We start from the raw sequence: 25,502 nt of genomic DNA, 5'->3' as shown, positions 1-25,502 counted from the left end.
CCATGGGTCTTCATGCAACTGAACATATTAATTTTTGACCTTCAGATCATTGCGTACATGATGCATGATGTTCTTCCATCAACTTTGGCCTGAATGGGGGTGACTCTTGTTGTTGGGGTGGGATATGGAGGGGAATGGGACAAATTGAGAAAAACAGCTTTCTCTATCGTTGTCACTCAGCTGTTTGGGGGAATATAAGCAAATTGGCTCTTGCATTTCTCTCATTATGACAGTGACTACACTTCAAAACTACTTCATTAGGTGTAAAGTGCTTTGGGACACCTGAGCTTGGGAAATGAGCCATTTAAAGGCACGTCTTTCTTGAGTCTGAAAGTGACAAGGATTTTTCTGCTATTAAAGAGATTTATATAAGAGCATAAGAACCAGGAGCAGGAGTGGGCAACTCACACCCTCAAGCCTACTCCTCCATTCAATATGATCAAGGCTGAATTCACCTCGGCATCAACTCCACTTCCCTACCTGGTCTCTGTATCCCTTCAACCCAGCACTAATTAAATTTATCTATTTCTTCCTTAAATTTACTCAATGCCCTAACATCCACCACACTCTCGGGTACTGAATTCCACAGATTCACAATCCTTTGAGAGAAGTAATTCTTCCACATCTCTGTTTTAAATCTGCTACACCTTATCCTAAAACGATGACCTCTTTGTTGTCTATGAATGAGCAAAAATATAATTTCTACTTAATGGTTAAACCCTAATAGCTTACCGTATTCTGGTATTTTTGATTGAAACTGGTCAGGTGTGTTGTTGCTTATAGTAACTGATTGAGTGTATTTGCACAGCGAACATCAGGTGCTGCTATGTTGCATCATCAGCTCAAGATGACACAGTTTTCTTTCTAATTGGCATTTATCCACTAGCCTGCATGTTTATTTCCAAATCAACTTGTTCAAAAATGCTAGTATATGCTTCTGAAGCAGATGGGATTTGAACTCCTGGCCCAGAGTTAAGGACACTATTTGAATCCAGCTGCAATCAGAGACACTTTACAATTATTTTCTAACCAATCTGTTCAGTGATGCTATTAAATCTGGAGATGTTGTGACTTGAACCCTGGATTTCTCATCCAGAAGTGAAGAAGTGTCACTGGACTCGAAACATGAACTCTGTTTTCTCTCCACAGATGCTGCCATACCTTCAGAGTTTCTGTTTCTGAATTAAAATTGCAAGTTGCTTTACAATCAATTGTAATGAATTTATAATTAATATACTTACGTGTAAAATACATTTGGTCTCTTATAGGAAACATATTATTAAATTGGAGAGGATTCAGAAAAAATTTACCAAGATGTTGTCAGTACTGGAGGTTTTGAGTTCCAGAGAGAGGCTGGATAAGTTGGGATGTTTCTCACTGGAGAAAAGGATGTTGGTACCTTATAAAGGTTTATAAAATCATGAAGGGCATGGATATGGTGAATAGCCAAGGTCTTTTCCCTATGGTTGTGGGGGGGTGAGGGGGGTTGGTGGTTCAAAACTAGAGGGCATATTTTTAAGGTGAGAGGAGAAAGATTGAAAAGGGACATGAGGGGCAACTTCTTCAAACAGAGGGTGGTTCATATGTGGAATGCCAGAGGAAGTGGTAGATGCAGGTACAACTCCAACATTTAAAAGACATTTGAACAGGTACATGAATAGGGAAGGTTTAGAGGGACATGGAGCAAATGCAGGCAAGTGGGACTAGTTTAGTTTGGTCGGCCTGGATGAGTTGGACTGAAGGGTCTGTTTCTGTGCTGTATGACTCAATAACTCTATAACTCCATTTGATTTAGACCCTTTCCCATTTCCCTGCCTCTTCCTCAGCTTTGAGGCTTGCATTGCCTTCAACAGATTTTACCTGTAAATAAATCAATTGGAAATACAGGTGATTTTCTGGTTGTGGTTAATAGATGAAAAAAAATCTGTGGGGATTTGGTGAGGGGAACAAAAACATTCAGTTTTTTGTAAGAGCTCTTCTGGATATATAAAAAAGAAAACTAAAGTGCATGGGGGGTGGTTGGGACTTTTGTGGTAGTGTCCCCAGTCTTTGAGCCATGAATGCCTCAGTTCAAGTCCCACCCGATCTAGAGGTATATACTGAACAGGTTGAATAGGAAAATATGTAAAAATGTGTTAGAAGCATATGACCATTAGAAATAATTACCATTTAACAGTACAAACTACTGTGACTCAATCTTACCAGAAATTGATTAAGTGTCAGTTTTGTCAAGTTTCAAAGTTGGTATCTCACTGAGGAGCCTAGTGAATTTCACCAATAATTGTCCCAAACCTGCCTCAGTAGCCAACTACCATGACCCCTCACTAGCACAGTTCTCCCACTTACTCCTACCAAAGGTACCCACAATGTCTCTTCATCCAGTCTGAGGAGAAAATTTTGGCCCTGGTAGGCATTGAGTCAGACCCCTTGCGGAAATACATAAACCTCCACATTCTTTCGCCGATCAAGTTTGTTATTATGCTACCTTCCCATTACCCCCACTGTGAATGTCCTATTATCATTACCACAATGTCTGTCCCGTGGTTGGAACACTTTCTTTCTTTTGCCTCCTGTGGGTTCAAGCAACAAGTTCACAGCCTCTGTTCTCAACAGGGCAGCTGCTCAAGACATTCTGTCTTCCACCTCTAATGAAGAGAGCACAGATGCCTGAGAAGAACAGCTGGTAGGGCTTCCTCTTCATTCACCCACCAGCACTGTTAGGAACATTTGAGAGACATGGATATTCTGACACGAGGAGGTTGTTATGTTGATACCTAGGTTCCTATTTTTGGCAAAACTACTCTGCACTACTTCTGTTAAACTCCAGCCTGTCACTATACTCATTTACTGTGCAAATACTCTCGTGATCAGGAATTCTTCTCAAGTCAATCCATGTCAATGACAGCGTCACAAGTACAGGACTGGTTGTACACATGAGTAAAATTATTAGCATCCATTAACATACTTTCAGAAATGCATTTATTTTTAGGAAACTATTTCCACTGAGCATGTGTGATTGGAAAGGATTATCAGTACTTTATGAGTTTGATTACAAAAAGGTCAGAATTTTCTATTCCAGCTTGGACCATTGGACCATTCCATCTTAGATCATCTCATGCAGCATTATTCATTTACAAAAGCAAGAAATAAACATTATTAGCAATTAGCAATTGTAACAAAGATTATATGTTTCAACATAGGGCTTGCAGTTTGACAAAGTAAACGTGAACAATTTCTGCTAGCACTAATTATGATAAAAATGTTACCATAAACCACAGGATTTACAGATCAATATCTTAAATTTTCCTTGTCAGTTTGGAGCTTTACTTGAAATGTCATCATTATTTGTGAACAAACTGTAATGCTTGTCCAATCAGGCTTGAACTTTCTAAACATGTTAAAAAAAAGCTGTACAACTGATCAATTTTAATGTGACACTGTAGAACAAATTGACAAAACAATTAAAGGCTATATTTCCTCAAAGTGTTTCATTTATGTTGCATTTTGCTTGTAACATCAAATCACAGAATAATCTCAGTTTCTCCACACAATGATATACAAATATATAAGTAATGTTCCCAACATTGTCAAAGTACAGCAATGTTCTTGATCAGCATTTCCCTTTGAAAATATTCATGAGATTCATTGCAGCAGTTTCTCAGTTATTGGGTGAGAGGAATATCCTCTGCTCATGGAAACAGACCAAACTTCATATTCCTTTTGATTCATATTAGAACATAAAAATAGGAATAGGTAATTTAGCCTCTCAAGTCTGCTCCACCATTCAATGAGATCAGAATTACCATTTGAAAAAGACACTTCCAAACCTCTACCACCCTTTCACATAGACGTTTTTTCTAACCTCACTCCTGAAAGGACCTGCTTTGAATATTTAGGCTCTATGCCCCAGTTCTGGATTCCCAAACGAGGAGAAATAATTTCCTTTGCTAATCAGTTCCCCATAATATCTTGAAACCTCCAATCAAATCTCCTTTGAAACTTCTAATTTCCAAATTCAAGCCTTACGACCCTAGCTTGTTTAGTCTTGCCTTGTAATTCAATCCTTGTGTGTCCAGATAGAGTTCTAGCAAATCTACTGTGCACTCCCTCAAAAGCTAATGTACTGTACATAAAGTTGGTGCCATCCTGTGTCATAAACACAGTGTCCAACTGAGGCTTTGCGTAGCTGTAGCATGACTAAAAACCTCTTGTATTCTAGCTTTGAGTTATTAAGGCTAATGCTATTCTGAAGACCAGCATTCAATGGGCATATCAGTTTATGAATAGATGTTTTGCTTTATAGGGCATAGTATTCCTGCCTCGAAGCCAGAAGCTCTGGATTAAAATTCAATCTAAGGACTCGAAGGCTAACGATGGTATATTCATAATGTGGCCAGACAAGTTGAGGATGAACCTGTAACTCCTTCCAATACTTCAAAAAGAAAGTTAACAAAATTGGGAGCAAATTCTGTTCAGCCATTTGCTCAGGTCAAGTCCCACACAGGGACTTAATGGCCAAAAGGAAGTGTGATTGTAATGTAGCCTCAAAGGTTTTGTACCAATCTGCAAGACTACCCCGTGGCAGGCAATAAGAGCAGGAGAGATTCCTGGTCAGCCATATGATGGAAGGAAAATTGCAGTCTCCATGTCATGATTCTTGACTCTGGACTACAGTATATCTTGAAAAGTGTGTGTTCCCACAACAATACTCACTCCTTGATCATGTTATTGTTTGGGGGTGGGGAGGGGGAATGGTTTATCTCAGTTGGTGAGGATCAAATCAGTGCCAATAACACAGAGTTTGATCCCAATCCTGCTTGGGGTGGAGTCAGGACATAAGCTTAGTCCTACTGAGTGGTGGAGATTGCAGCAGCATGAGACAGACTTGTCTTCAGTCAAAAAAAAATGAAAAAGAGCAGGCGAACAATCTACTGTGCCAGTTTTCCATTGAATTGATGAAGGTGACATAAATTTTTGAAGGAGTAAGTTGTGTGAGGCTGTAGGATTTGGATAATGAGGGAAATAAATTCTGCAACATTATCTCTCTGTGTTTCAGATTAGCAGCACCTGCAGTCTTTTGCCTTGATATTGATAGATGCCAAGATCTGAAACATTCTTTCTACATTAAAGGATGGAGGTTCCTAGACTGTTACTCTGGATGTATTATCTTGTTGTTAGTGATAGTGAGATCATGGCAGCCTTGTAGAAAATAATAAAGGAAACCACAGAACCAAAGTTACAGCATGTTCCTTGAAGAGACAATCCTATACAGATCTTTCGATTGTTAATTCCACTGCTGTACTGTCTAGTCAGATTTGACCTGTATATTCTGAACTGCTTTAATGCTACCCATTAACCAATTCCTGCACCATAACTGTTACTAACTGAAATATATTATGCAGTGGCTTGGACAAAACAAAGACAAGAACATTTTCCATAAATTTCAATGTGTATTTTTGGACACATTGATTTCTGAACTTAACTTTACTTATTCTCCAGGAGATCAATTTGCTTGAGCTATTTAGTTTATTTCCTTTCCATATGAAATTGAATTAAACTCAAGAGATATGAAACTAACAAGCTTCAAAGATATAGGATATGTAGCTAGTGGACCAATTTTGAAGCATCTTTGTGCAGAAGAGGTGAGAGATCAGCAGGAATTCCAATCCATTGAGGTAAGAAAGCAGCCTCATATTTAAACACTTTTAGAAACTGAGATTCAGGTAAAGTAAAGTTTGTGAGATAAATTGTCTCCCCACCTGCCAAGTAGCCAGCCCAGAAACCAAATGTTCCGATTGTCATTATTGTGTGGTTACAATGTGCAAGAATAGAAAAGTCAAAAGCTACAGTGGCCTGCTTTGGATCATCTGAAAAGTAAACATCTCCTTTGGAGTTATTAATGTTTTGCTTACACCAGTCCATTCCATTGCTTGTCACTGCAAAAACCACATTTTTGTATTTATTTCTGAAGTAGGCCATTGCTGTGTCTAAATATTTCTTATCAGCTATAACTCCTTTCCAAGCATTTGGCATGACATGAATATAATCTCCCCTTCGAACATGAACACCAACATAAGTCACATTCTTTCTCTCACCTCTAATGCGTCTGAGGAATACATCCGTCTGTTCTACAATAAAGTCGTGCAAAGTAAACTCACGAAGAATTTCTGACCGGATATGATGGTAGAAGGTCCAGGAACAGGTGTATCCTGAGAGCCGGACATAATCTCCTTGAATACTACGGTAACTATCCTCCATCCAATCATGGAGATAATAATTCTTCCATTTTATTCTCTCTCCCACACTGCCATGGAGGGTTGGAAGAGTAATTTTGAAGATAGGGGACAGGTAATTGGCCATGGAAGGTAAAATATACGCTTGATGGCCATTCAATTTTGCCAATGCATATAGTGTTGCATACTCCCCCATCTGGTTGCCAAGTCGTCCAATGGAGTTAATTGTCCAAAATCCCTTTGAAGAAATCATCGCCTTTTCAGAGCCATTCTCTGTTCCACATTCCAATGTAGTGGTTGCATTTTCAAAAGCTTGGAAATATTTGAATATTAGGTCATATTTTAACTGATACTTATACATTGTAGAAACTGTCATTATGAAAAGAAACAAAGATACAAAGGCCAGCACTTTCATGACTGGCCAAGCACAAACTTCCATCAAACGAACCATATCCAGAGACTCTTCACCTTATGATTAGAAGTTTACAATTTCCTGAAGTGGAGTTTCTGAAAATCCAGAAATTGCTTATTAATAAAACATCAATGATGAAGGACAAGTTTCCAAATATTGCTGTAGGATTATTTATTTTACAAAGGCCCTTTTGAGAAATAAGTATGATGAATTTTTGATAAAACTGAGGGCATAACAACTTAGTGCAAATTGATATAAAGTAACAGGATAGATATGCGATGAAAATGTAGCTTCACAATTGGCAGGTGGAGACTTGGGGAGAACCATTTAATTGTTAGATGTTACAGGCCTTACACTGTTTCAGGGTTGATTAATTTGGTAACAGAGGCTTTCTATTGAACTGAATCAGTTTTATCCTCTATTTGCTGAAAAGGGAAGATCAAGAAGAAAGCATATGTGTCATCCAATGGAGGGTTTTCCAATGGAGAACATGGCTTTGTGCCTTTAATGGCCCGTCTACAGGTGTAGAGCGATGAACAGAAGTGATACTGTCATGGCAAGAGCTCCCACTTTGTTGATGCATCACTAGACCAAGAAATTAGTTACCGCAAATGCTCACTACCTTGACAGCATCCATGGTGCTTTTATCTTTGCATCAGTTTTCCTTACAAACAACCTTCAGGCCTCTTTTTTATATACTCATAGAAGCTTTTAGTGTGGGATTTTGTATTTCCTGATCAGTTCATCTCATTTTCCAAATTCTCCTTTTTTAAATTTATCCCTTGCTGATTTTTAACATGTTTCTGATCTTCTAAGTATGAAACTTTGTCCTGTTATTCATCTTTTCTTTCAATTTAATACCATTGTTAATTACTTTCTTTACCCCCAAATGGTGTATCCTTCTTGTTGAATCCAAATTTCTCAAAGGAATTGACAGTTACGAAATAGCTTCTGAAATGTCTACCATCACTTCTCTGTCTTGGTATCTATTTTCCCAGTCCACTTTCGTCATTTTTATGTTTGCACTTGCCTTTACTTAAGCTTAAGGAACTAGTTATGGATTCATATCTCATAATCTCAAACTGACTGTGAAATTCTATCATCACATGTTCACTCTCACCCACAGGACACTGTATTATTAATGATTCATTAATTAATTCCGTATCATTACACATGACCACATTGAAAATAGCTTGTTCCGTAATTGATGTCTTAAGGAATTGTTCTAACAAATTGTCCTGAATGTACTCTAAACTCATTGCCAAGGCTGCCCTTCTTACTTTATTCTTCATAGAGATGAAATAAAGAGAATAAAGTCTTCCACAATTATAATATTTCAGTGCAGCCCATTCTGGAAGCAACCAGAGAGCAGGCTGAACTAAACTTGGTATTATTTAATGTGACAGGATTATTTAATAACCTCACAGTAAAGGCACCTCGGGGTAGTAGTGATCAAACTATGATTGAATTTTACATCCAGTTTAAAAGGGGGAAGAATGGGTCTAAGACTAGTATGTTAAAGTTAACTCCAGGCATGTATGAGTGCATAGATAACACAGAGTGGAGCTGGACAAGCCAGGCAGCATCAGAGGAGCAGGAAAGCTGACATTTCGGGTCAGGACCCTTCTTCAGAAATGGGGGATGGGGAAGAGAGCTCTGAAATAAATAGGGAGGAGTGGTGGTGCTGGGGAAGGTAGGTGGGATGGTGATAGGTCAGTGCAGGTAGGCAGTGGTGGGGATGGGTCAGTGAGGTGGGAGGACTGGACAGGTGGGAGAGAAGATGGACAGGTTGTGTCAGGTCAAGGAGGTGGGGATGAGATACATCGGTGAGACCAAGCGTAGGCTCAAAGATCGCTTTGTAGAGCACCTATGTTCTGTTCGCGAGAAACGACAACACCTTCCATTCATGAACCATTTCACCTCCCCCTCCCACTCCCTGGGCGACGTATCCATCCTGGGCCTCCTCCAGTATCACAACGATGCCACCCGCAAACTGGAGGAGCAGCATCTCATATTCCACCTTGGGAGCCTACAGCCCAATGGTCTCAATGATCCTCCCACTTCACTGACCAATCCCCACCACTGCCTACCTGCACTCACCGATCACCATCCCACCTACCTTCCCCAGCCCCACCGCTCCTCTCTCTATTTATTTCAGAGCTCCCTTCCCCTTCCCCCATTTCTGAAGAAGGTCCTGACCTGAAACATCAACTTTTCTGCTCCTCTGATGCTGCCTGGCCTGTTGTGTTCCTCCAGCTTCACATTGTGTTATCTTTGACTCCAGCATCGGCAGTTCTTACTATCTCTAATGATGTGTGCATGAATATTGAGCTAGCTGGGGCGAACTGGTATATTAGGCTAGGAGTTGGTCAGTAGAGAAGCAGGTGCAAATACTTGAAGGGATTTTTCAGAATACTGAGAATACATATATTCCTGCTATAAAACAAAATTCCAAGGGGATGATCGAACATCCAAGTTCAGCTAAAGCAGTAGGGAAAGCATCAACTTTAAGGGAAAAAATAACATATATTTTGTGCAAAGATGAGTGGAAGGTCAAGTAACTTGTCAGAATATAAAGAACAGCAGAGAATGGCTAAAAGGTTAATGTGGACAAATAAATTAGAGCATGAGAGGAAGCTAGCTGAAAACAGATAGCAAGAGTTTCCATGGATATTGGAAAGCAAAAGTATAAGTAAAGTGAGTTTTGGTCATTTGGAGGTTGAGATTGGGGAGTTAGTAATCTGGTTGTAAAGAAGTGGTAGATTGAATGAATAAATATTTTTGCTTCTTTTTTCAATATAGACAGTACAAGAAAAAATTCCAGGAAGACCTGCAAATCAGGGGCTTGAAGAAAGAAAAGTACATGGTGAAACTGAAATCACTTTGGGACCAGTGATCATAATTCGATTAGCTTTAAAATAGTTACATAAAAGGATCAACCTTGTATAAAAGTTAAAGGTCTTGATTGGAGTAAAGCAAATTCTGATGATATGAGACAGAAACCTTCAAAAGTTGATTAGAGTAGACTGTTTGTATGTAAAAAGATGACTTGCAAGTGGGAGGCTTTCAAAAATGAGATAATGAGAGTTCAGAGGCAGTATGATCTCGTTAGAAGGAAGGATAAGGCTGGTAGGAGTAGGGAACAATGGATGAATAAAGTTATTGAGGATCTGGTTAAGAATAAGAAGGAGGCTTATGTTAGCTACAAACAACTGGGATCAAGTGAATCTCTTGAAAAATATGAGTGGTAGAGGCATTCTTAAGACAGAAATCAGGAGGACAAAATGGAGATATGAGATAGCTTTGGGAGATAAGGTTAAGGATATTCCAAAGAGATTCTACGAGTACATTAAGAGCAAAAGAACAACCAGGGAGAGAATAGGGCCCTTTAAGATCAACAGGGTTGTCTGTATGTGGAAACACCGTAGATGGGAGAGATACTAAAGGAATATTTCATATCAGTATTTACTGTGGAGAAAGACATGAAGGCTAGTCAACTTGAACAAATAAATATTGATGTTTCGAAAACGGTCCACATGACAGAAGAGGAGGTGCTGGAGGTCTTAAAATCCATAAAGGTGGATAAATCTTTGGCACCCGATCAAGTGTATCCCAAGGTGCTGTGGGAAGCTAGAGAAGAAATTTCAGGGCCCCGAACAGAGATATTTATATTATCTACAGCCATGGTTGAGACACCAGAGGACTGGAAGGTAGCTAATGTTGTGCCTTTGTTTAAGAAAAGCTGCAAGGAGAAATCTGGGAACTATAGGCTGGTGAGTCTGACATCAGTGGTGGCTAAGGTGTTAGAGAGGATTCTGAGAGATAAGATTTACATTGCATTTGGAGAGGCAAGGACTGATGAGAGATAGTCAGCATGGCTTTGTATCTGGTAGATGGCGTCTCATGAACTTTATTGAATTTTTTGAGGATGTGTCCAAAAAAAAAGACGAGGGCATAGCAGTAGACGTTGTCTACATAGACCTTAATAAAGCCTTTGACATGGTTCCACATGGTGGTCTGGTCAGTAAAGTTAGATCACATGGGATTCAGGGAGAGCTTTCCCATTGGACAGCAAATTGGCTTGATAGTAGGAGACAGAGGGTGATGGTGGAGGGTTGCTTTTTGGGACTTGAGACCTGTGACCAGCGGTGTTCCACAGGGACTGGTGCTGCGCCCACTGTTGTTTGTCATTTATATAAGTGAATTGGATGAGAATTTTGGAGGCATGGTTAGTAAATACCTGAATGATAATGTATTTGGTGTTAAAGTGGACAGTGAAGAAGGTTATCTAATGTTACAAAGAGATCTTGATCCTTTGAGCCAATAGACTGAGGAGCAGCGGATGGAGTTTAATTCAGATAAATGTGAGGTATTGCATTTTGGTAAGCAAAAAAGAGCAAGATTTTATACATTTAATGATGTAGCCTCGTGTAGTTTTGTCAAACAGAGAGACCTAGAGGATCAGGTGCATAGTTCTTTGAAAGTTGCGTCACAGGTAGATAAGGTGGTTAAGAAGCCAATTAGCACGCTTGCCTTCGTTGCTCAGACCATTGAGTATAGGAGTTGGGACGTCATGTTGATGTTGTACAGGACATCGGTGAGGCCACTTTTGGAATAGTGTATTCAGTTCTCGTCACCCTGCTGTAGGAAGGGTTTTCTTAAACTGGAGAGGGCTAAGGCAGATTTACCAGGATATTGCCAAGACTGGAGGGTTTGAGTTATAAGGAGAGGCCAAATAGACTGGAACTATTTTCACAGGAGTTTTAGGCATTGAGGGGTGATCTTATAAAAGTTTATAAATCATGAGGACCATAGATAACATGAATAGTAAAGGCCATTAACTTAGCATAGGGGAGTTCAATACTAGAGGCATATTTTTAAGGTGAGAGGAGGAATATATAAAAGGGACATGAGGGGAAACTTTTGCACACAGAGGGTGGTTTATACGTGGAATGACTGCCAGAGATAATGGTAGATGTGGGTAAAATTACAACATTTCAAAGACATTTGGACAGGTACATGAATGGGAAAGGTTTAGAGAGATAAGGGCTAAATGCAGGCAAGTGGGACGAGTTTAGTTTGGGAAACTTGGTCGTCATGGATGAGTTGGATCAAACAGTCTGTTTCTGTGCACTATGACTCTGTGACTCTGTAGCTATAACTAATGGAGCTGCGGGTTGATAATTCACCAGGTCCAGATTGACTTCATTCAGTGTCTTAAAAGCAATGATTAATGAGGTAATACATGCTTTAAGGTTGATTTTGTTAAATTCTTTAGATTCGGACATGGTTCCATAAGAGTGAATGTAGCAAACATAAGCATTCTGTTCAAGAAGGGAGGGAGGCAGAAGGCAGGAAACTACAGGCCAGTTAGCTGATGTCTTTGGTGGGGAAAGTGTTAGGTTTGCTCATTAAGGAGGCATTTGGAAAAGCTCAAGCAATCAGGAAGAATCTTCATGTATGAAAGAAATATTGTGTTTCACCAATTGTGAGTCTTTGAAACAGTGACAAGCACTGTGAATAAAAGGAAGCTGGCAGATAAACTATACTTAGATTTCCAGAGAGCACTGGACAAAGTGCTCCACGAGAGATTATTGTGGAAAGTTGGAGCTCATAGTGTAGGGAGTAACATACCAGTAAAGATGGAAGATTGGTTGACTGGCAGAAAATAAAGTGCATGTGTAAGTGGGTCTTTATGATTAGCAATGCAATGAGTGGAGTCCTATAGGGATCTATGTTGGCACTCAAACCTTTTACAATTCATAGCAATGACTTAGATGAGTGGATGAAAGGGATGACAGCTAAGTTTGCAGATTACACAGATTAGATCAGAAAGTGTGTTGTGAAGATAACAAAGTAAGTACTGACACAGATAGGTTAAACGAGCGAGCATAAATCTGTCTGACTGAGTATAGGGAGGGCAAACGAGAAGTTGTTCACTGTTGCAGGAGGAATGGAAAAACAGAATAATAAATAAATGGAAAGTGACTTCAGTATTCCAAAGTGCAGAGGTGTTTACGTGTTCTAGTTCCTGAATCACAAAATGCTAGTGTGCAGGTAAAGCGAGTGATCAAGAAAACTAATAGAATGCTATACTTTATTGCAAGAAGTATTGGACATCAATGTAAGGGTGTTGATCATCAGTGAGACAGAGCATTGCTGACAGTACATCTCGAATACTCTAGTTTTATTCTTCTTTTGTAAGAAAGCACCTAAATGCTGAGGAGGCAATTCAGAGACTCTTTACCAGATTGGTACTTAGAATAGCAACTCTCTTATGGGCAAACATTAAACAGCTTGGGCTTCTTCTCCTTCTGGAGTTTAAAAGAGTGAGGCATTTCCTCTTGTCAGTGAGTGCAGAGCTAGAGGGCACTGTTTTAAAATAAGGGGTCACTCTTTCTAGACATTGACAAGAGGCATTTCTTTTCCAGAAGGCTGTGGGACTATGGAAATCTCTACCTCAGAAAGTGGAGAAAACAAGGCCAGTGAACATTTTTGAAGCCATGGTAGATACATTATTGCTCAGTAAGTGAATCAAAGACTGTTGGATCATCCAGGAAAGTTGGGAGTGTTCCATTATCTTCCTGCCTTGACCCTTGTAGATGGTGGACAGGTTCTGGAGAGTCAGGAGATGGGTTACTCACTGTAGTTTTCCTAGGTCTCTAATCTCCTCTTGTAGCCACTGTATACATCCAGTTCAGTTTCTGGTCAATGGTAGCCCCCAGTTGTTGATAGCGGGAGTTCAGTGATTTTAACATCATTGAATGTTAAGGGGTGGTGGTTGGATTATCACTTATTGCAGACAGTCATTACCTGGCATTTGTATGGCATGAATGTTACTTATTACTTTTCAGCCCAAATCTGAATACTGCCCAGGTCTATTTGCAATTTGACCTTGACTGCTTCAGTATTTGAGGAGTCTTGAATGGTGTTGAACATTGTACAATCATCGATAAATGTCCTCACTTCCGACCTTATGATGACGAAGCAGCTGAAGATGGTTAGATCTCGGGCATACCCTGAAGAACTACTGAAGAGATGGCCTAGAGCTGAGATGACTGATCTCCAACAGCCACAACCCTCTTCCTACATGCCAGGTTATCTGCAACTAGTGGAGAATTTCCCCTGATTCCCATTTTGCTGAGGTTCTTTGATGCTACTTTCAGTCAAATATAGCCTTAATGTCAAGGGCAGTCATTGTCACTCTCCTTCCGGAATTCAGGCCTTTTGTCCATGTTTGAATCAACACTGTAATGAGGTCAAAGATAATAAGAACTGCCGATGCTGGAGTCAGAGATAACACAGTGTGGAGCTGGAAGGACATTTTCATTTTCTGAAATAACAAGGTGTAGAGCTGGATGAACATAGCAGGCCAGGCAGCATCAGAGGAGCAGGAAAGATGACGTTTCAGGTCTGGACCCTTCTTCAGAAATTCATTTTTCAAAGAAGGGTCCCGACCTGAAACGTCAACTTTCCTGCTCCTCTGATGCTGCCTGACCTGTTGTGTTCCTCCAGCTCTACACTGTGTTATCTATGTATTGAGGTCAGGTTTTGAGAGGCCCTGGAGAAACCCAAACTGGGCGTCACTGAGCAGGTTATTGCTGAGCAGGTGCTGCTTGAAAGCAATCCTAAACTGTACTCCTAACTCATGCCTCCACATTTTAACTCTCAGGTATTGTGATCTGTGGCTCTCCCTCTTGGAACCATGATGTCCCTGGCTTCAGGACCACACTTCTCAAGTGAAAGGTCAGATAGTATCTCTATCTCACTGCACCAAATTCCTTCACTTACCAAATTCCCTGATTGAGGCGCTAGGTGTCACTACTTGTATTCTTCAGCTTTGTGCCACGTGCTTGCTGTTAAAACATTCCAGTACGCAAATGTCTCCACTGAAAAGATAAAGCCATACTTATGCCCTGAAGAACCGAAGGAGCAAAATTAATTGAAACTGCAAGCGTTAGATTTGTACATGGGCAGTAATACCATGATATGACATGTTTACAACATCAATGCTAAATTGTTTGAAAACTGATTATAGTGATGCTATATTCTCAAAACCATTTTATTCATTCACAGGATGAAGGAATCAAAAGCCAAATCAGCATTTATTGCCTATCCCTAACAGCCCAGGGGGCCGTTGGGAGTCAACCACATGGTGTGGATCTGGAGTCATATGTAGGCCAGACCAGTTCAGGATGGCATTTTCATTTCCTAAAGGACACGAACGAAACAGATGGGTTTTTCTGACAATCGATTCATGGTCATCATAAGACTCTTAATTGCAGATTTCTATCGAATTCAAATTCCATCATCCAGCCACAGTGGAGATTTGAACCTAGGTCCCCAGAACATTGCCTGGGTCTCTGGATTAACAGTCCGGCAGGGCATTGCCACAATCACTACGCCCATGCCTCCCCACTGAAAATAAAACTTTTATACCTTTGATTAAACAGATTTACCCGTTCTTTGAGCAATTGTTGCCTGAGCGAAGAAAACGAAGGAGGTGAAGCAAGAATTGGACAGGGTGTAATGATATTGCGAGGGAGGAAGAAGTCATTGAGTGTGGCGTATTATGGTCCAAACCCAATTTGTGGCTATTGGAGATGTGATGCACCTGCTCATTCACTTGTTTCAATCTCACGGAACAAGCTTAGTATAAAGCCAGGACCCAGAGTGACTTAACTGAGCCTGCAGAATTGATCAGTCACTCCCTGAAGGGAAAAATGGATAGTCTTTATTAATCAGTTACAATCAGACAGTAATGTTCTTGGATATAATAAGGATCCAGATGAAACCTCCACTGAAAAGGACAATGGAATTGGGTTCTTCAAATTGTTGATACAGAAAACCATGAGACACAATATAACTTTAAAAATATGTAACAGTTTATTAAAGCATCAAACAAACAGTTCAATGTTAAGGTGGAAAGTAAGATAGGATGCTATGACCTTAGTGAAAATGGACTATCAATATTTAATACCTGAAACTTTCATGAGTTAAAAAAGTGAGACAAGGGAAAATAGATTTGTGCGCAAGAGTTGACATTTTTTTCCACTCTCTCTCACCTAGAAGCTAGCAGATGAAAAACAAATCAGAACGGCAGTCACGATTCACTGCAAATTCATGCACATCTGTAGCTTTGCCATAATAACAGAAACCAGACAGCAGTAAACTGCTGAATTCAGGTATTTTCATTCTAACCATTCAAAAACTCTGAAACTCTGTAAAATGCTCCTTCTTTACCCATATCTCTCACCTTCTTTCTATCACACACATCTGAGAGTGTATGTAGTTGTTGTCATGTTTTATTACATTTTTTCATGGAACTTACTCTCCTACATTTTTCATCTGGTGAACAAAGTTTGCTTGAACAGTTCTGAGGAAGTGTCATCGGACCTGAAATGTTAATTCTGATCTTTTTCTCCACAAATGCTGCCAGACCTGCTGAGCTTTTCCAGCAACTTCTGTTTTTGTTGCTTGAAATGTGGTGGCTATGTGCTAAAAAAGCAAAGAATATTTGTTGGCACTGATCAATGTTGGGGGAGGGGGAGGTGTTTGAAGGTGATGTTGTTTAAGGTGAGCTGTGATTCCTCCTCATCCAGTCATAAGAAATTTGTGGGTTGATTGTTCCATTCAAACCTAGTGACTAATGAAAGAGTTTGGAGGGGGAAAACAAATTGCTTTTTCAAAAGTTTTGCTTATTTTAAAAAAAATTAGAAGCTATGGAAAGATTTTCTTGAGAGTCTAACATTTAAAGTGTTAAGATGTCCTGGTTTGCTGTCAATGCTTCCATAGATCAGAATAAAATAGCTTTTGAGATTCTAACAGCTTTGGCCCTGGAAGAATTAAAAGTAAATCATTAAGTTGTTAAAGATAGAGTTCCAACTGAAAGCTAGAAAAGAGAATTGCAAAATGATGGCAAAGTCTCTTGTGCTGGAAAGTGAGCAAAATGAAACAGGTTAATTTGTAATAAGAGATAACAAGGTGTAGAGCTGGATGAGCACAGCAGGCCAAGCAGCATCAGAGGAGCAGGAAAGCTGACGTTTCCAGTCTGGGTCCTTCTTCAGAAATGAAAACCTTGTTTTCATGAAAATGAAAACCTTACACCTTGTTATCTCAGATTCTCCAACATCGGCAGTTCCCACTATATCAGGTTAATTTGTAAGATTTGCTCATGGGACATGGACATTGTTTGTTGGGCCAGCACTTATTGCCTGTCCCTAGTTGACCTTCAGAAGCTGGTGGTGAGCTGCCTATTTGAACCACTGCAATTTATGTGCTATAGGTCGACCCACAATGCCCTTGGACAGGAAATTATAGGGTTTTGACACCACGACACTGAAGGAACAGTGATATAATTTCAAGGCAGGACGGTGAGTGACTTGGAGATGCCCTCATGTATCTGCTGTCCTTATCTCTCGAGATGATAGTGGCCATGGGTTTGCAAAGTGTTGTGTAAGGAATCTTGGTGAATTTCTGGAATGTTCCTTTTGGATGGTATAAAGCGCTGCTGTTGAATGTCAGTGGTGGCAGGAGTGAATGTTTGTGAACGTGATGCCAATCAAGTGAATATCCTGAACCCCAATGACAGGAGAGACCAGCACATCAGTGCGAAAGATAAGGCTGAAGATTTTGCAGCAATCTTCAGCCAGAAGCATCAAGAGGATGATCCACCTTGGCCTCTTCCAGCTATCCCTGGAATCACAGATACCAGCCTTCAGCCAATTTGATTCGCTCCAACAGATATTCAAGAAGTGTTTGGAGGCATTGGGTGGCAAAATTCCAGCAATAGTACTGAGGACTTGTGCTACAAAAGTAGCCACACCTTTAGCCAAGCTGTTCCAGTACAGAAAGAGGAGGAGAGGGACAAACAGGAAAAAATGAAGAACAGAGATTTCCAGGCAAGAAAGAATGAAAAGGATAAGGCAATGTAATTTAAAACATCTTGAACTGAAAACATGTTCAGTAAGACACCACACCGAAATTAGCCTGGACGTCCCAGGTCTTCATACTTGTATATTTCCTCCCAAAATTTGACAAGAAAGAGTTAGGCACCTTCTTTATTACTTTTGAACGATTAGCACAGCTGTCAGAATGGCCAGTCTATTGTTTGGCATTGCTGCTATGGAGCAAACTGATAGGAAAAGCTCAACAACATTTGATTTTGAGATCAACTATTGCAAGAGCCATATAGGCAAAAGGTTCTGTATCCTGAAGGAACCGGCCTGATTAGTTATACTGAGAATATAAATGGCTGATGCAGTTCACATTTGACCATTAGTGCAGCCACTTAACATTGTAGCCACCCACAAAGACCCACATGAGGTAATTCTCCTCAAGAGATTCAAAAACTCCATATCCTTTCCAATTCAGATTCATGTTGAGGTGCAGATTATAGCAGGGCCCAAACAAGCAGCAAATCTGACTGATGTCTATGAATTAACACATGGATAGAAAAAGTCAGGGAAGCAAGTGTCTGAAAGCTGTCACAAACCAGAAAAAGGTAGGGGTGAGGTAAATACTGCAGAGACAGCCTGGAGAAAAATTGGAGGTGAGACAGAGAATGTAGAACTCTCACTGACCATTTAATGGGAGACAGGCGGGTTACTGTACCAAATGCTTTCATTGCCAAAAAAAGGGCACATAAACAGAAAAAAAATTCAAACAAACTGAAGTAGCAAGAGCAGTGTCAATAGAATTAATGGTGGTCAGAGACAACACAGTGTGGAGCTGGAGGAACACAACAGGTCAGGCAGCATCAGAGAAGCAGGAAGGTTGCCGTTTTGGGTTTGCTCAAGTATGACTATGGAGCAGGAAAGATGTTGGGAATGTGTAGGACAGTGATAAATACCATTGACCATTACATATAGGATCATTCTAGCCATCGAATATTTGCCTTCCTAACTGCCAGCTGAGCCTGCATGTTAACCTGAAGAGAATCCATAACTAGGACTCCTAACTCCCTTTGTGCTTCAGATTTCTGAAACCTTTCCTAATTAGAATAGAGTTCATACCTCTACTCTTCTTAACTAAATGCATAACTGCATGCTTTCCCACTACGTATTCCATTTGCCACTCTTTGCTTACTCTCGAACCTGTCCAAGTCCTTCAGCAGCATTCCCACCTCCTCAACATTACCTGTCCCCTCCACCTATCTTTTCGTCATCTGCAAACTTAGCAATAAGGCCCTCAGTTCCTTCATCCAGATCATTAATGCATCACATGAGTCATTGTAGCCCCAACACTGACTCCTGTGGGAACTCCACTAGGCACTGGCTGCCGTTCTGAAAAATTATCCCCATTCTTTGCTTTCTGCCAGTCAGCCAATCCTCTATCCTTGTTCTCCGGACCCAAAACGTTAACTCTGTTTTTTCCTTCACAGAAGCTGCCAGACCTGCTGAGCTTTTCCAGCAACTTTGTTTTTGTTCCTCTATCCATGCCAGCACCTTGGCCCTAATACCATGGGCTCTTCCTTTATTTTGCAGTCTGCTGTGTAGCAACTTGTCAAAGGCTTTCTGAAAATCCAAATCCTTCACACCCACTAGCTCTCCTTTGCTTAAGTTGCTCATTACCATCACCCCTTCCAACAGAGTTGTCAGGCATCACCTCCCCCGATGAAGCCATGCTGATTCAACTCAAATTTACCAAGCACTTCCAAGTACAATACATTCTCATCTTTAATAATGGACTCCAGAATCTTACCAACAACTGAGGTCAGGACTAACTGGCTTGTCATTTCCTATCTTCCGCCTCCCTCCCATCTTAAACAAGGGTGTTACATTATCAACAATTGTTTTAAATAACCAGAGACTGAAACTGCATACCCCAAGGTGTTGAGTGCTCACAGACCTTGCTAGTGGAGAAAACAAAAGGTTTTCCACCTGGAAACAAATTAAATTCCAATGTATTAATAAAGGGGCTCATAGGAAAATGTATAAATGTCACTGTTTACAGGTTAGTCAGAAGTGAATTTATTGCTGGTCTTCTAAGTCTGGGGACTGTCGCAAGGCCATCAATGCCTGGGATTGATAATTTATTGTGAATAATTTGTCTGGAAGCAAATTATAAGCTAAAACAGAAAGGGACAACCCAAGGAGGCTGGGAAGGCAGGAAAAAGACAACAATGAGCACAACAATGGGAAACCCAAAAACTGGAAAACATTCAGGAACCCTTCATAGGTCAGCAAATCCTGAGAAGGTGGAGTGGGTAAAGAAGGATCACTGAAATTAACCCGGGGGAAGTGGCAATGAGGTAGGAAATTGAAAGGTTTTCAGGAGCACTAAAGCCCATAAGGTTTGGGAGAATCCAGGAATTAACTTAAATTAAATGGAGCTTAAGTCACACCAAACAAGTCACAAACCCCTAGGGCACTACACACAAACACGCAGTCACGTTATCCTAAGGGAAGGATGGAAGATGAAGAAGCCACCCCAATGATTAAAACTTAAAGACCTGCTCCGTTCTGACTCAGGATTTGACGGTTAGTAACCACAGGACAGGGAATTGTGCAATACTTGTATGTTGAGATTTTTTAATTTAGGCTGAGAAGTTATGAGTTAAAATAACATATGATTAGGAGCATGAGGTAGGGAAACTTTAACTTTATGAAATAGTACATATTGCGTAACTGCAAACTGCCTTTCCCTAGCCTGAGAAGTCACATAGGACAGATAGCATCTGCACTCTCTTATCTTCACCACGTTCCACTTTAATTAATATATGTCTGGTTGCCTAAGTAATGACCTTGCCTTGCTAAAAACACAGTACAATTGCAGTTTGTTTTAACTTGTTTAATCAGAGCCTCCCTGACCGTCCTGTGAGACTGTGTCTTGGAGCTCTCCCTGCTGTAATCGATTGCAAGCTTGAATAAAGAAGTGCTACCGCTGAAGCAAGACTCTCGTCCTCATGGCGTGTCTTTTAGGGTTCTAAAAGACCCCCTACAATGGATAATTTAAAAAAATGGATGACAGGCCAGCACCAGAAATTAATGAACTATTCCAAGTCCATCTTCACCCCACAGCTTAAAAGGTTATTTGCGAAGTGTGATTCAATATTTCAGTTTACCATCTTGGGAAGTAATGACATGATATCATCCCCAAATTTATTATAATTGCTTCCAGCTTAGTTACTATGAGTCTGAGAGGACGGGGTTTACGATTGGCCAATTGTTTTACAGATGGAGCTACTCATAGGTTCGGCAACTCTCACAAGCAGCAGAATCCCTTTTCAGAAACTGAACTTACAATTTACTCAAACTCAAATATTAACTCTTTCTTTCTCCACAGATGCTGCCTGACTGTGAATTTCTCCATAATCTTCCATGTTTATTTCAGATTTCCAAATTGTGAACACGGAGGTAAAAAAGCTGCACAAGTGTGAAACCAACGTAGGAAGGAGAAATACATTGAGCAAAGTTGGCATGGAGCAAACACATATAAGCAGAAGGCAATTATTTCTCGAGTGACAGTAGAAGGAATATAAAGTGGAAAACGTCCTTTACTTAAAGACAAGTCCAACATAGATCAGTCAAAACAAGCTCAGTCAATTCAATTTGGCAACTAGTACATTAATTATATTTTTTAGCAAACTCATTTTCTGAATAGCCCATGATTTATCGTAGCTAAGCTTGTAAAACTAATTTGTTTACTCACTTTAAAATTACTTACCACAAATACTTTATTCACCTTCTTCCATCAATTTCTTCCCAGCTTTTTACTATTTTTGTCAATGGATTTTATTATGTCAGTCTCCTATTTTTTTCTTCTTTATTTCACTTCAGACCAATTATTTTCCTGACAGATCATGCAAGCTGAAGCTTTCCATTTGAAGTGCACACTAGGTATGATTCCCTTTGGTTTGGTACATGAATAATTGGTGTGGGCAGTGTCACGTTTAGCAAATTTACACAAGCTGATTGGAGAACTCGCATTGCAGGTTTATCAGGTACCATAAAAATTGACATTTTTAAAGAAAATTCAACGTTATACTCAATAAGTAAGGTGAATATCAAAGGTTTTTCCTTAAGGTAGGGCAGTTCAAAACTAGGGGCATATATATGATGAGAGGAGAAAGTTTTAAAAAGGACATCAGGGACAACATTTGACAAAGAGAATGGTTAGTGTGTGGAATGAACTGCCAGAGGAATTGGTGGATGCAAGTACAATCAAAATGTTTAGAAGATATTTGGATAGTACATGAATAGGAAAGGTTTGGAGGGATATGGGCCAAAGGCATACAGATGGGACTAGTTTGGGAACTTGGTCGATGTGGAGTAGTTGGACCCAAGGGTCTTTTTCATGCTATATGACTCTATGACTCCATCACTGACAAAATGACATGTTTAAGACTTTGCACTTTAAACCTTTCACTCTGACAAATCACTAAAAGCATAATTGGATTATTTTTATACGTTTATGGATGTGACGTCACTGGCAGATGAGTAATTATTGCTTTTCCCCAACTGCCTTATTGGACTCTTGACTGGGGTGTGGATTCAACTAAATTTAGTTCAGAAGGGAGTAACTGAATTTCTCTGACATGTTTCATTTTTGCAGGCAATTTTTTTTAATTTGAAGTACAGAGAGAAGCATTCCTCTTTTATAATTATTGTCCATTGTACTCTCCGCAGAGTTACATTCCTATAACAGACAGTGGTCATTTACTCCCAGTTTCCAACGGGTTCCCAATAACCTGCTTCACTGTGTAGCTACTTCGACTGACCATTTCCACAGGCTTTCCTCAGTTTTCAGAGTTTCAAGTGACCATGGGCCCAGAATTGGACATTCTCCCACAGCCGGAGAAATCAGACCTGACAGAAAATTGGCCAAACTATATTAAATACCAGCCAGCAGTTATTGGCAACAGAGAACATTGGAAACCAAGGCCAAAGAGGTCACAAAATTTCAGGAGGAAACCAGTTAGAACCAGCCTCAGGGTTGTGTATTGGAGAAGTTTCAGTCAGACTTTCTGGCATCTTTCCATCCAGTGCCTGAGGAAGTGCACTTTACACCTCCCCGGCATCAGTGAAGTGTGTTAGCATGACCCCATTGGGTGCTTTGAACCCCATGCGTGACCCTATTGGGCAAAAGGCACAGAACATCCAGGAAGGTCTGGCTTAAAAAATACTCGCTTGGACACCACCCCATCCGCAAAGACTCATAGCAGGACTCTCATGATGGAAAATCTAGACAAGTACACCACCACCGTCATGGACCACATGAGCAAATGTGTGGAGGACTGCTTGCCAAAGAAGTCAATGCGGGTGTTCCCCAACCGGAAACCCTGGATGAACTGGGAAATCCACTCCCTACTGAAGTCCAGGCATGCAGCATTCAAGTTGGACGATCCAGACCTACACAGAAAATCCAGACATAACCTCTGCAAAGCCATCAGAGATGCCAAGAGGCAGTGCCAGATCAAGTTAGAGGCCCAAACCAACAATATAGCCTCAAGCCACCTATGGCAAGGCCTAAACAACATTACAGGACACAAAATGAAGCAGAGTGAGAAAGTGGGCAAAGACACATTCCTCCCTCATGCGCTCAACACTTTTAAAGCTCAGTTGGAGCAGGATGCCAGCGTTGTGGTGTCATCTGCTCCAACAACCCAAAACACGCCTGTTCTCTCAGTCACTGCCGCAGACATCAGATCGACCTTCCTGAGAGTCAACCCAAGGAAAGCAATGGGCCCGGATGGAATCCCCAGCCATGCACTTAGATCCTCTGTGGACCAGCTGGTGGAGATATTCACCAATATCTTCAACATCTCTCGCCTACAAGCCGAAGTCCCCACCTGCTTCAAGAAGACCACCATCATCCCAGTAGCTAAGAAAACATGTGCAACATGCCTTAATGACTACTGCCCAGTGGCTCTGACTTCCATAATATGAAGTGCTTCGAGAGGCTGGTCATGGCCCACATCAACTCTAGTCTCCCAGCCTGCCTCGATCCCCTACAATTTGCCTACTGATCTAACAGGTCCACAGCAGATGCCATATCCCTAGCCCTGCACTCATCCCTGGAAGTTCCAGACAACAAGGACACCTACATCAGACTCATGTTCATCGACTATAGCTCCACCTTCAACATCATTATCCCCTCCAAATTTATCTCAAAACTCAGAGACCTAGGTCTCAGCTCCACCACCTGCAACTGGATCCTCAGCTTTCCGATCCACAGACCGCAATCAGTGAGGTTAGGTAACTGCACCTCCTCCACAATAACACTCAACAGTGGAGCCACCCCCCCACCCCCCCACCATCCTCAGCTCCCTACTGTACTCCCTGTACACCTACAACTGTGTTGCCAAATTCCGAACGAATGTTATCTACAAGTATGCTGATGACACCACTGTGGTAGGCTGGATATCAAACAACAACGAGTCAGAATACAGAAAGGAGATTGAGAGCTTGGTGACATGGTGTAATAATAATAAGCTCTCTCTCAGTGTCAGCAAAACTAAAGAACTGATAAGTGACTGCAGAAAGAAACGAAGAGAACACATCAGCCGAGCGCAGATTGAAAGGGTCGACAGTGTCAAATTCCCAAGAGTGATGGTAACTGATAACCAGTCCTGGACTTCCCGTGTTGGTGCAACAGCCAAGGCAGCGCAACAACGCCTCTTCTTCCTCAGGAAGCTCAGGAAATTTGGCATGTCCATAAGGTCCCTCACCAACTTTTACAGATGCACTATAGAAAGCGTATTGTCTGGGTGCATAACGGCTTGGAACGACAATTGATCTGCCCAGGGCCATGAAAAACTATGGAAAGTTATGTGCACAGCACAGACCATTACGGAAGCCAACCTTCCATCCATGGACTCTATTTACATGTCCCTTGTTGCCACAGAAAGGCTGCCAGCATCATCAAAGATCCATCCCACCCCTGTAATGTTCTCCTACAACCTCTTCCATCAGGTAGAAAATACAGAAGCTTGAACACATGCACCAGCAGGTTCAAGAACAGCTTCTGCCCTGCCGTTATTACACTGATGGATGAAATCCCTAACTTCAAACAATGCTGATCTTGTTAATGCTGATCTTGCCTTGTGTACGTCTATGGCAGTCACCGATCTCTCTGTGGAGACTTGCAGATCTGGAATCAGCACGGCGTAGATAACAATTTTGGACTTCTCCATGCTTTGGTCCTGCTTATGGACTGCCTCTGACGGACCAGCCTGCTGTTCCTGTGCCTACAGTTGCAATTTGATAACTTCCGAGTCCATGGAATTGTCTTCTGCCTGGGACTGAGCAGGTGTTGGGTCTCCGACAGTCCTCTGAATGCTGGAGACATGGGATGTTCCCTCCTCCACCGGCTGTGGAGATGTGTTGATGGTGTACTCAGCAGGTTGTGTGCATAAAGCGAATTTAGGTTGAGGACCCACCTTGGTGAAAGACTCTGAGCTGATGGAGGATACAGGTGAAAGCCTAGATGGTTCATCCCTTGAAGTTCAGTGGCTTGAAGATGAAGGTGGTGCCGAAGGTTTTGCTGTTTGCCTCTTCTGAGTAGAAATTTGCTGGACAAGAAAAGAACTACAGATGCTTGAAATCAGAGATAAAAACAGAAGTTGCTGGAAAACCTCAATAGGTCTGGCAGCATCTGGCTGGAGTTCTGAAGAAGGGTCACTGGTCCTGAAATGTTAACTCTGTTTCTGTCTCCACACATGCTGCCAGACTTGCTGAGTGTTTCCAGCAACTTCTGGTTTTGTTTTAGAAATGTGCTGGATGCTGCTAATGCATGCATACAAGAAGAGAGGGATTTAGTTCTGTAAGAGGGATGAAAGTTTGTACAGATTAAGAATGAGTTAGCACTGCTGTTAAATAGAGAGCAGTGAGGTACAATATAATGATGTATACTCG

General features: G+C 41.0%; 1 protein-coding gene across 4 annotated transcripts; it reads right to left on the bottom strand.

The window, feature by feature from the left end:
- Window positions 1–3,328: 3,328 nt before the first annotated feature.
- LOC109912480 (galactoside alpha-(1,2)-fucosyltransferase 2-like) lies at window positions 3,329–21,475 on the bottom strand. 4 transcript variants are annotated; one of them, XM_048614669.1, is made up of 3 exons: window positions 21,313–21,475; window positions 14,437–14,561; window positions 3,329–6,740 (listed from the first exon to the last, which is right to left on the bottom strand). In XM_048614669.1, the coding sequence occupies exon 3, from the start codon at window positions 6,682–6,684 to the stop codon at window positions 5,605–5,607; it is 1,080 nt and encodes a 359-aa protein (XP_048470626.1). In that variant the 5' UTR covers window positions 6,685–6,740; window positions 14,437–14,561; window positions 21,313–21,475; the 3' UTR covers window positions 3,329–5,604. The 4 variants fall into 4 exon arrangements, with proteins under 4 accessions (XP_048470626.1, XP_048470624.1, XP_048470627.1 ...); XM_048614667.1 differs by having other exon boundaries at window positions 14,437–14,534; XM_048614670.1 differs by having other exon boundaries at window positions 21,331–21,475.
- Window positions 21,476–25,502: the final 4,027 nt, after the last annotated feature.

The sequence above is a fragment of the Rhincodon typus genome, chromosome 30, assembly GCF_021869965.1.
Source record: "Rhincodon typus isolate 14 chromosome 30, sRhiTyp1.1, whole genome shotgun sequence".
NCBI classification, from domain to species: Eukaryota; Metazoa; Chordata; class Chondrichthyes; order Orectolobiformes; family Rhincodontidae; genus Rhincodon; species Rhincodon typus.
Note: the sequence above shows the minus strand (reverse complement) of the source record. Positions and strands in the feature narration are given on the sequence as shown.

Coding starts and splice junctions, on each gene's coding strand:
- LOC109912480 (XM_048614669.1), bottom strand. CDS start 6,684: ATGGTTCGTTTGATGGAAGTTTGTGCTTGGCCAGTCATGAAAGTGCTG.